This window comes from Entelurus aequoreus, linkage group LG16 (assembly GCF_033978785.1).
Source record: "Entelurus aequoreus isolate RoL-2023_Sb linkage group LG16, RoL_Eaeq_v1.1, whole genome shotgun sequence".
Taxonomy (NCBI): domain Eukaryota; kingdom Metazoa; phylum Chordata; class Actinopteri; order Syngnathiformes; family Syngnathidae; genus Entelurus; species Entelurus aequoreus.
The window spans coordinates 47,624,166-47,636,593 of record NC_084746.1 but is presented as its reverse complement, the minus strand read 5'-3'; the positions used below and the strand labels follow the sequence as shown (position 1 = coordinate 47,636,593).

The 12,428-nt window shown below is 40.7% G+C and overlaps 1 protein-coding gene across 1 annotated transcript in view; it reads left to right on the top strand.

Annotated features, from left to right (window-relative positions):
- Window positions 1–11,699, top strand: part of LOC133631217 (partitioning defective 3 homolog) — a 112,662-nt gene extending 100,963 nt beyond the window's left edge. The window contains exons 3-5 of the mRNA XM_062023376.1: window positions 1,719–1,842; window positions 5,737–5,867; window positions 8,459–11,699. Of these exons, the coding sequence (XP_061879360.1) occupies window positions 1,719–1,842; window positions 5,737–5,867; window positions 8,459–8,846 (643 nt within the window). The 3' untranslated portion in view covers window positions 8,847–11,699. The remainder of the gene's footprint in view (window positions 1–1,718; window positions 1,843–5,736; window positions 5,868–8,458) is intronic.
- The last annotated feature ends 729 nt before the right edge of the window (window positions 11,700–12,428 follow it).

The following is a 12,428-nucleotide window of genomic DNA, read 5'->3' as shown; positions in this document are numbered from 1 at the left end:
TTTAAAAAAAAAAAAAATTGTTTTATTTTTATTTTATTTATTTTATTTTATTTTTTACTTTTTTTGGGTCCTGTCAAGCTTCTCAGGCAAATCATATATTTGATGTAAATGCCCATATCGGCTGTTCAGATTTACTTTACAAAAGAGAAGTGTAGGATCAAGATTTTTGGAGCTCTTTGTTCAGTGGATCAGATGTTTGATGAAGCTTTGTGTCTATCTACCACCACTACTGTTTTCTGTTTATTTGTTACTGACTGTGGCAGGACACCTCTGCCTCTGTTTCACTTTATGTTGCTGGTAAATAATATGGTTGTAGTAGTAGGCTAAAGTTAAATTATTTAGTATGCACTAATTAAAGGGGCAGAGCTTTAAGAGACATTTCAGCTTTTATATTTTGTATATATATTTTTTGTAAGAACCACAATTAATAAATATATTTCAGTGAATAACTTATTGTTCAAATCTGTATATAAATATGTACATAAAGTGTTGTAATTATATTGTAAAATGGATGGATGGACGTTTAAAACAAAACTGTTATTAATAATTAGTAAGTATACATTTTTTGAGCCTTTTTAGAGAAAATCATATCATTGTAGTAAATTATGCAAATTACTCGATGATGACATGGTGACCACGCCCATAGCCACGCCCCCACCGCCACAGGTATCTTGGCAGTTTATGGGAAACACTGTTAACATTTAAGTGGTGGAACTTCCTATAAGAGGACAGCTGTAGTGCTGTATTCTGAGGATCATGTCATATTTAATTTGAACTTTTTTTTTTTTTTAAATGGTCCTCAGTAGTCACGTACAAATTTGTGTGTGAATGATGCAAAATTATTTAAATGTGGTCCCCATGAACCATCTTAACTCTTTTTCCCCAGAGTCCCCAGTAAGAATGATCAGCACATTACTTCATCAATCCAGAGATTTAAAGACGTGTATGAGCTAACTGGGCAGTGGCCATTTTACCTAATTTTTTTGTATGCATCCACAACCTGTAGAAAGGGTGGTCCCCACAAGTGATGATCAAAAACTTGGTCCCCATTCCAAATGATAACCAGCATGTGTGTGTGTGTGTGTGTGTGTGTGTGTGTGTGTGTGTGTGTGTGTGTGTGTGTGTGTGTGTGTGTGTGTGTGTTTGTGTGTGTGTGTGTGTGTGTGTGTGTGTGTGTGTTTGTGTGTGTGTGTGTGTGTGTGTGTGTGTGTGTGTGTGTGTGTGTGTGTGTGTGTGTGTGTGTGTGTGTGTGTGTGTGTGTGTGTGTATCAGAGTGCATCAGTTAATGTTTATCTAACAGAGCGCAGACTCCCATGACTACCTTCTCTTAATGAAATCTCTCATTAAGATGGCGCCTTTTAATTAAAGGAAGTGGGTTAATTTGAATGGTGCTTATTGTCGGCCAATGAGATATCGGCGTGTGCAATCTGTCGGTGTGGAAAAAGATGGCCGGGTGCACCGCAGGGTTTATTAAGTGTACACACAAGGTTTGGAGTCAACGTTTTCAAGTGTAAAAAGAAGTGAAACATCGATAAATGTGTTCTATAAATAGTTTTTATGTTAGCCCACCATGTTGTTTCCTATCTGGGTCACTTATTTGATGCCACAAAGCATGCTGGATCTGAAAGAACGTTCTTTTCCGGGCTGCTGGAAGCGGGTCATAAGTTCTGCGTGTTCACTCATTCATCCCTTCGTCGCTCTCTCTCTCTCTCCTTCAGTAACCGGCTCGCCCCGAGCAACCACGACCGAATACAGAGGCTGAGGCAGGAGTTCCAGCAGGCGCAGACCGTTCCGGACGACGCGGACGACCGGCGCCGCACGTTCAGCTTCGAGCAGCCTTGGGTGAGTGTGTGACACGTGACCAAGCCCCTCACCCCCCCCCCCTGCCCCTGGCAGGAGAAAGTTACCGTTAACGCTGTTAGCACCACGATGCTAACCATCACTAACCATCAACAAGACCGACTCCACCTCCATGCTAACAAGGCTAACCCTCATCAACAGTGCATGCAGGAGTCAGAGCACCAGCACTAACCCCGCCCACCTGTCTCCTCATTCGCTCTCCATGTCTGTCAATCATCCACATTGGCCACGCCCACCTGCTCACCATTTGAAGGTGCCTTTTTACGCCTTGAACAAACTTTGACACGACTGTGCGAACAAAGACTTTTTAAAAGGACTAGGTATTGTATTTTTATTCATATTAAATCTTTTTAGCTTTTTTAAAATCTGTAGCACAATTGTACCTTTTAGTGTTTTATTTAGACTGAACTGTCAGTTGCCAGCTATTTATCTTTGTGTTTCTATGAAGAAACGTGCTGGTGTGCTGAATAATTAATATAGGAATTGCTTATATGAGAAACTTAAGACTGTTCTTTCTCGCCAGACAATAAAAGTGTTGTTTTTTTTCATACTTTTCGTCCTCAAGTGGCGCATGGCAGTCATTATTGTCTGAAAATGTGGACCCACTATTTATTTCTCTGTGTCCCAACAACTCAACACATTTATTGCTCCAATTGTGTCTTTTTTTTTTGGCTCTAACAAAATGCCCACATTTAAGAATTATGCAGCAGACCTAAAAATGAGAATTAAAAATTTCAATAACATCCAATACAAGATCAATACATTGACATAATAAAAGTTTAAAATACAGGTAATAATAGCTCTGTTATAGTTACAATCCAACTTTATTTGTAAATACTTTAACAAAAATTAGTACCGTATTTTTCTGACTATAAGACGCACTTAAAATCCTTTCATTTTCTCAAAACTCGACAGTGCGCTTTATAACCCGGTGCTTCTAATGTACGGAATCATTTTGGTTGCGCTTACCGACCTCGAAGCTATTTTATCTGGTACATGGTGAAATGATAAGTGTGACCAGTAGATGGCAGTCACACATAAGAGATACGTGTAGACTGCAATATGACTCAAGTAAACAACACCAACAGTTTATATGTTCCATTGAAAATATAGAACATTACACACGGCGCTCAAAAATCCATCAAAATGTTTTAGTGCGACTTTGGTAAGCCATGAAGGCGCACCTCTTGATGGATTGTACTGTGCTTCAACATAGGAGTATTATTATGGTGTGTATATAAGGTAAGACATGTTATCTGTGGTTTTGTTTCGCAATATTATGCAAAAGCAACTTTTCTTACCTTCTGGTACCTACTGATCTGTATTTGGGATCTGCATAAGTCCTGAAAATCTGCGCACGTCCGCCTTTTTAGTCCGTGTCGACACCGTAGTCGATAAGCTTCTTCTTTTTCCTCTATCTTCTTGTTGTCTTCGGATATTCATCCTCCGCTGTTGCCATTTCTAATATAAAGTAGTGTAAAGTTCTTACTTATATCTGTCAGTAAACTCGCCATGAAAGCGCTAAAACATACCGGTATAGTGAGTTTACAGTATTCACCCAAGGAACTTTAATTATTAGAGAGTTCCGGTCGGACGAGCTTAGTTCTGTCTGCTACCTTAAACAGACAGAACAGGTTGTTAATGAAGACGCCGTTTGAGAGTTTTAACTTCTAAACAACGTAAAACTGAACACACATTACCTGTGACACTCCGACATTAAATAATTGCATTAAAAGAAATGCGCTAGCTCGATGCTAATTTACATTGGATTTGCCACACACATGCTCCTGGTTATTAACATTGGCACTTTTATAGGGCGATTTCAACACCACCCGTTTCGGAATATAAATTTCACATTTAAGATGCACATTACAATCAAACAGAATATAATGTAATACGTATAATACTTAGTGTATAAACAATATGAGGGCTCAACAAAGTAGAAGGCACATGCAACTTAATGAGACCCCGAGGACAAATGAAACACAATTTATACTTACGAAAGAGATTCAGAAGTGTAGGAATACAAAATACAACAACCGCAGACCACATATTAAATAGTGGATAGTAATGAAATAAAACACCTTAGAAAAGATCAAATTACATGAAAGTCTAGATCACCAAGTGCCACCTTAGAAACAAACTTTGCTCCCCAAGTACCATCATAATGGCCAACAATAAAATACAAATAAATAAAGTAGCGTAGTAGGCCTAAATATTCATCAACAACAAGGCAGGAGGTTTTACATAACAAATACATTTAATATTTTTGGCCACTGTGACATTGCACACAGTTCGAACAGTCACACTGTGTTTAAATATTTCATTAAGGGATTCTTAGGCGTACCACTAGATGGAGCCTGCGCACCACAGTTGGAGAATCCCAAGTCTAGAAAGTAGTAATAGTGGAGAAAATCTCTCTCATTGTGGAATAAAGTGTGAAGAATTGTGGGTAATCAACATTCTCAAGGCATTGCTCGGCTTTTTTGTTTTCCCATCAAAGAAAGAGAAGCTCATTTTTATTCACTAGTGTATATTTTATTTTGTTTTAACGCTGCCTTCCTTGAAGCCACAGAGTGAAGCACCACACTACTGATTGTGACTCAGCCGCAGGTGGTCTTTATCCTTAATATGATAGTCCTGACATGCTTGGTTTGCTTTAGAGGGGGGGGAGTGAGGTTCTCTTTCAGCAGCCATAATAGTTTTTATGGCCGTCGCCTCTGATGATGACCCATCAGCACTGCCATTAAAATAATGACATCACTATGACAACACAGCTGACCTGAAAGCAGTTTGCTGGCAGTCTTTGTCATCGGAGACGTTGGACTTTTTTATTTGTGATGTATTATATGTATATATATAATATATAATATTATATATATAATATTGTAGACGTCGCATACTTGCGGTCCCGCTGATACATACGCCAGATGCCAGTTGGGCAGAGTTGACAAAGATTTTCCTCCTGCACTCGGCCGCTCACTGTTAAAGACAACAGATGATTAGATTAACATGTACCACCTGTGAAATCTAATCACCTGCCAGCTGTGTCTCGCCGTCAGCACATGCCCCGCCCCTATCCGATGGTGCTCGTCCTCAGCACCATAGACAGCGGCGGTGACCTTTGCTCCTGGCCACATCTCCCTCCACAAATATATATATATATATATATATTATTATTATATATTATAGGCAGCACGGTGGAAGAGGGGTTAGTGCATCTGCCTCACAATACGAAGGTCCTGGGTTCGATCCTGCACTCGGGATCTTTCTGTGCGGAGTTTGCATGTTCTCCCCGTGACTGCGTGGGTTCCCTCCGGGTACTCCGGCTTCCTCCCACCTCCAAAGACATGCACCTGGGGATAGGTTGATTGGCAACACCAAATTGGCCCTAGTGTGTGAATGTGAGTGTGAATGTTGTCTGTCTATCTGTGTTGGCCCTGCGATGAGGGGGCGACTTGTCCAGGGTGTACCCCGCCTTCCGCCCGATTGTAGCTGAGATAGGCTCCAGCGCGACCCCGAAAGGGATAAGCGGTAGAAAATGGATTGATGGATGGATGGATTATATATATAATATATATTCTCTTTTTGGAATAGTTGCTCTGTTGTCATAAAAACTACAAAGATGGCCGCCCAGTATATTGGCACAAAAACTGCTCTACTTTTGTATGTCCATGTCCATTAGCCCGCACTAACATCCATCATAGCTCATCTTTGTAACTCCGCCCACTCGTGAGTTTCCAGCATGCTCCTCCCTTCACTCTGTGTGTGTCACCTGACCTGGCCAAGGACAGGTGAGTCATCAAATGGCGGTTTTTATTCCCGTCGTCTCGTGGTATGACGACGGCGAGGGCTAAACGTTGTTGTCGTTGGCAGTCGAACGTGAGCGGTCAGAACGGTCAGAGTCAGCCCGGCCGTCACTCGGTGTCCGTGGAGGTCCAGATGCAGCGTCAGAGACAAGAAGACTCGTTCGCTCAGGCTCAGCGTCAGTACAGCTCACTGCCACGGTAAGAATGCTATTGTTTTTTTGTTTTTGTTTGGTGGGCGGGGCTTCCAATGATATACTACAATAAATAGAAAAAACACAACCTGATAGGCATTTTCTCCATGCTATTTTCCCTAGCCAAGCAACATATTTAACCCTCATGGGACAAAGGTGGACTATTTTTTTGGTCTTTTCAGTATATGCTTGGTGTATTTTTTTCATGTTACATTTTATCATTTCAATGTCCAATTATTTCACGCGTGTACGATACACTGGCAGTTATTCAACAATACAGTAATCCCTCGTTTATCACTTAATAGGTTCCGGAAATGGCCACGCTAAACAAATTTAAGAAAAATAGTAATTATTCATTACAAATTGAATGTCTATGAATGTTCTAATTCATCCAGGTCATTGTCATCTCAGGGCATTGCATCATCACAACTGGACTGTTATGTTTGTCTTAGAAGACTTTTCACCTCTCATCCCAGTACGCTTCATTAGTTTATGCTCAGAGACATTGGTTGGTCAGATCTAGTCTTAGACTTAGATTGGTCAGATCTAGTCTCAGACTTAGATTGGTCCGATCTAGTCTCAGACTTAGATTGGTCCGATCTAGTCTTAGACTTAGATTGGTCAGATCTAGTCTTAAACTGGTCAGATCTAGTCTTAGACTTAGATTGGTCAGATCGAGTCTTAGACTTAGATTGGTTAGATTTAGTCTTGGATTGGTCAGATCTAGTGTTGGACTTAAATTGGTCAGATCTAGTCTTAGACTTAGATTGGTGAGATCGAGTCTTAGATTTAGATTGGTCAGATCTAGTATTAGACTTAGATTGATCAGATCGAGTCTTAGACTTAGATTAGTCAGATCTACACTTAGATTAGTCAGATCTAGTATTAGACTTAGATTGGTCAGATCTAGTCTTAGACTTAAATTGGTCAGTTCTAGTTTTAGGCTTGGATTAGTCAGATCTAGTCCTAGCCTTAGAAAAGCCAGATCAGTCTTAGACTTAAATTGTCAGATCTAGTCTTAGACTTAAATTGTCAGATCTAGTCTTAGACTTAGATTAGTCAGATCTAGTATTAGACTTATATTGGTCAGATCTAGTCTTGGAGTTAAATTGGTCAGATCTAGTCTTAGACTTAGATTAGTCAAATCTAGTCTTAGACTTAGATTAGTCAGATCTAGTCTTAGATTTATATTGGTCAAATCTAATCTTAGCCTTAAATTAGTCAGATCTAGTTTTAGGCTTAGATTAGTCAGATCTAGTCCTAGCCTTAGATTAGTCAAATCTAGTTTTAGACTTGAATTGTCAGATCTAGTCTTAGACTTAGATTGGTCAGATTTAGTCTTAGACTTAGTCATATCTAGACTTAGACTTAAAAATGGTCATCTGTAGTCTTGGACTTATATTTGTCAGATCTAGTTTTAGACTTAGATTGGTCAGATCGAGTCTTAGACTTACATTGTCAGATCTAGTCTTAGACTTAGATTGGTCAGATCTAGTCTTAGACTTAGATTGGTTAGATTTAGTCTTAGATTGGTCAGAACTAGTGTTAGACTTAAATTGGTCGAGATCTAGTCTTAGACTTAGATTGGTCTGATCAAGTATTAGACTTAGATTAGTCAGATCTAGTATTAGACTTAGATTGGTCAGATCGAGTCCTAGACTTAGATTAGTCAGATCTACACTTAGATTAGTCAGATCTAGTCTTAGACTTATATTGGTCAGATCTAGTCTTAGACTTAAATTGGTCAGATCTAGTATTAGGCTTAAATTAGTCAGATCTAGTTTTAGGCTTAGATTAGTCAGATCTAGTCCTAGCCTTAGATTAGTCAAATCTAGTTTTAGACTTAAATTGTCAGATCTAGTCTTAGACTTGTCAGATTTAGTCTTAGACTTAATCATATCTAGACTTAGACTTAAAAATGGTCAGCTCTAGTCTTAGACTTATATTTGTCAGATCTAGTTTTAGACTTAGATTGGTCAGATCTAGTCTTAGACTTAGATTGGTTAGATTTAGTCTTTGATTGGTCAGATCTAGTGTTGGACTTAGATTGGTCAGATCTAGTCTTGGACTTAGATTGGTCAGATCAAGTCTTAGACTTAGATTGGTCAGATCAAGTATTAGACTTAGATTGGTCAGATCAAGTCTTAGACTTAGATTGGTCAGATCAAGTCTTAGACTTAGATTGGTCAGATCAAGTATTAGACTTAGATTGGTAAAATCGAGTCTTAGATTTAGATTGGTCAGATCTAGTATTAGACTTAGATTGGTCAGATCGAGTCCTAGACTTAGATTAGTCAGTTGTACATTTAGATTAGTCAGATCTAGTCTTGGACTTATATTGGTCAGATCTACTCTCAGGCTTAGATTGGTCAGATTTAGTCTTAGACTTAGATTAGTCATATCTAGTCTTAGACTTATATTGGTCAGATCTAGTCTTAGACTTAGATTGGTCAGATCTAGTCTTAGACTTAGATTGGTAACAAACTGTACATAAAAAATTGCTGACCTTTGAACTCCCCGCAGAAAAGTTGCATGTCCGTATCGATGAAGTTTTAATAAATATGCAACAATTGCTACGCTCTTGTTTGTCCTCTGCAGGCAGCCCAGGAAGAATCCTAGCTCCATCTCTCAGGACTCCTGGGAGAAGGCGTATCCTCCAGGTGAGAGCTTCCAGACGGCCAAGGACAATCCCAGGTACTCCAGCTATCAAGGATCCAGGAATGGCTTCCCGAGCGGCGGAGTCGGCGGCGTGGTGAACGCCAGAGTCCTCCTGGAAGCTCAGGAGCTGCTGAGGCAGGAGCAGCGGCGCAGAGACCAGGAGGCAAAAGGAAAGCTAGCCCAGGAGAGCGCGGCTAACTACGAGGCGTTTGGCAAGGACCCCGCCTCCCCTAAGGGGCCGTACCGCCACGATGTGCCGCCTTCGCCCTCGCAGCTGGCCAGACTCAACAGGTTGGGCTCGGAGAAAGGAAGACTTTTTTATTCCTGAGGACGTCGCCCCGGCATTTCTTCAAAGTCTGCGGACGCCATTTTTCTTCTCTGACAATCGCATGAGTGACACGGTGGCGTCTCCGGTGTGACAAAGTCGCACACTTTCTGTTGCCATGAAGGTTTATATATTTTGTTTTACGCTGTCATACAAATAGAAACACAGCCTGCGTATCAACTTCCTGTTCCTCCTTTCAAAATAAGTGCCCCCTCTTCGGAGAAAAGTATGTTGCTAATGAAATGAAACAAGCACCTCCCCCTTCATGAATACTTCATGGAGTGTTGTCTCAGTGGATGAAACGACACTGATCGGCTGCCTGACAACTCCCCCTGCTCCACTCTGAGCTCGACTCGCTGGCCTGCAGCTCTGAGCTCCTTCTTGTTGTGTTCATTAGCGACCTGCTGGCTTCCTACCCCCTCTCGCTGAATTTTTCATGGCGAGCCACCTGCCGCCTGCCTCACAACCAGAAGACGAAATGACAAAGGTTTACTCAAAAGTCTCTTTTTTTAAATACCATTTTTCCAAAGATCCCTCACTTTTTTTTTTTTAAACGTCTTTGTAAACGTAAACACAGTAAATCTACCCTACAAGGTGCCTGTTAGCATGCTAGCTAGCTCATTAGCATCATTGAGACAAATGCTAAACATCCATCCATCCAGCAATCTAAGCAGGGTAGCCCAGACTTCCCTCTCCCCAGCCACATGGTCCAGCTCCTCCCGGGGGATCCCGAGGCGTTCCCAGGCCAGCCAGGAGACATAGTCTACCCAACGTGTCCTGGGTCTTCCCCGTGGCCTCCTACCGGTCGGACATGCCCGAAACACCTCCCTAGGGAGGCGTTCGGGTGGCATCCTGACCAGATGCCCGAACCACCTCATCTGGCTCCTCTCGATGTGGAGGAGCAGCGGCTTTACTTTGAGCTCCCCCCGGATGACAGAGCTTCTCACCCTATCTCTAAGGGAGGAAACTCATTTTGGCCGCTTGTACCCGTGATCTTGTCCTTTCGGTCATAACCCAAAGCTCATGACCATAGGTGAGGATGGGAACGTAGATCGACCGGTAAATTGAGTGCTTTGCCTTCTGGCTCAGCTCCTTCTTCACCACAACGGATCGATACAGCGTCCGCATTACTGAAGACGCCGCACCGATCCGCCTGTCGATCTCACAATCCACTCTTCCCTCACTCCTGAACAAGACTCCGAGGTACTTGAACTCCTCCACTTAGGGCAGGGTCTCCTCCTCAGCCCGGAGATGAGGCCACCCTTTTCCGGGCGAGAACCATGGACTCGGACTAGGAGGTGCTGATTCTCATCCCAGTCGCTTCACACTCTGCTGCGAACCGATCCAGTGAGAGCTGAAGATCCTGGCCAGATGAAGCCATCAGGATCTGCAAAAAAGCAGAGACCTAATCCTGCAGCCACCAAACCGGATCCCCTCAACGCCCTGACTGCACCTAGAAATTCTGTCCATAAAAGTTATGAACAGAATCTGTGACAAAGGGCAGCCAACCCTCACTGGAAACGCTAAAGATCCAAATACATACCGTATTTTTCGGAGTATAAGTCGCACCGGCCAAAAATGCATAATAAAGAAGGAAAAAAACATATATAAGTCGCACTGGAGTATAAGTCGCATCTTTGGGGGGAGTTTATTTGATAAAAGCCAACACCAAGAATAAACATTTGAAAGGCAATTTAAAATAAATAAAGAATAGTGAACAACAGGCTGAATAAGTGTACGTTATATGAGGCATAAATAACCAACTGAGAACGTGCCTGGTATGTTAACGTAACATATTATGGTAAGAGTCATTCAAATAACTATAACATATAGAACATGCTATACGTTTACCAAACAATCTGTCACTCCTAATCGCTAAATCCCATTAAATCTTATACGTCTAGTCTCTTACGTGAATAATAATATTATTTGATATTTTACGGTAATGTGTTAATAATTTCACACATAAGTCGCTCCTGAGTATAAGTCGCACCCCCGGCCAAACTATGAAAAAAACTGCGACTTATAGTCCGAAAAATACGGTAATTAAAAACCGAACTTTAGATTTTGTTTGGTACGACAGCAAATGATTTTATATCATTGATTTTTGGTTTTTTGAAAGTCACAAATGTGCTTGGCCAGTCAATAAAAGACAAACAATCGATTTAATTTGAACCAATTAGCATAACAACCCTGCTATCATTCCAGCAAAGTGTCATTTTGTTCCGGATTTCCTTCACTGCTGCTAAAAGCTAAGCCAGGCTAAGCTACATAATATTAATGGAGGGATGAAAGAGGATATGATGTCATCTAAGGTCATTTGTCAGAGAAGTGAAATCAAAGAGTATTTTTAATCAAATGTTCTGCTTGCAGTGGAAGCTAACGAGTTAGCTTGAACTCCTCTACTATCAATTTGACTTGTTTTCTCTCACTGAGAAACACAAACACATTCTACTTGCCACCACAGTTTTAAAATGGATTTCACGAGGAAAAGTGTTTTGATAACATACTTTTGAAACTAGCCATCTTTCTTCTTAAATATCCTGTTTGTCGTAAAAGACTGTAACGTTACTAAGTGCCTGACATGATGATGATGATGTCTTTCGCACACGGGGAAGGATTATAATGTTTTTTAACACAATGTTGAACTGTTTTAATGAAGTCCTGGTACTCCTTCCTCAAGCTTTTTTTTTTAATGTTTTGGTCGGCGGCCATCTTGGACAGTTGCCTTTTAGACATGTTTACTTTTGATAGACGAGAAGGTGAAAGCTGATGTGCAATTGTTGTTTTTGTCATTATTAACATGCTGAGACATGTGTATATATCAAAGTGTAGAATAAAAAAGGACTTCCTGTTTACAGCGTTGTCCTCTTCCTGCATCTGTTTCAGAGGAGCTAAAGGCAACATGGCTGCCGTCGGGCTAACTCAGGTAAACCTTTTATTTGTCTGTAGTAACCAGATGTAAAGTATTTCATTCATTGTGGGTTTTTTTTTTAATGAAATACAACATTGGTTTATGGACAACTTTGCATCAAAAGTGATGGTAACAGATAAATTGTGGCTAATAAATAGCTGTTTACACTAAACCGGATAAGGTTATCCAGGGTAAATCCAACCTAACCTTATCCGTGTCCACACACAACAATGCTACCGTTTAAGACCCCCTCACCCCTCTGTCCGCAGGCGCAACGCGACCTAATAGGCATGTGCGGAAAATGCACTGCAAAAACTGAAATCTAAGTAAGATTAAATATCTCAGATAAGGGTGATATTTGCTTATTTTCTGTTTGATCTATTCTCACTCAGCAGATTTTATGTTAGTGTTTTACTTGTTTTAAGGGTTTTGGTCCTAAATGATCTCGGTAAGATATTACAGCTTGTTGCTGAGATTTGATGACCTATATTGAGTAAAACATGCTTGAAACTAGAATATCAACTGATGCAAAGCTGTATCATTAACACTCAAGTATAAAACTACTTTTTTAAAGTAATAATTTTTTCAAGCATGAGAAAAAAAATCATGATGCAGAGCGCATATCATTATGTCAAGATAATGGCACTAGCATTTACTTAATTTAAGAATAT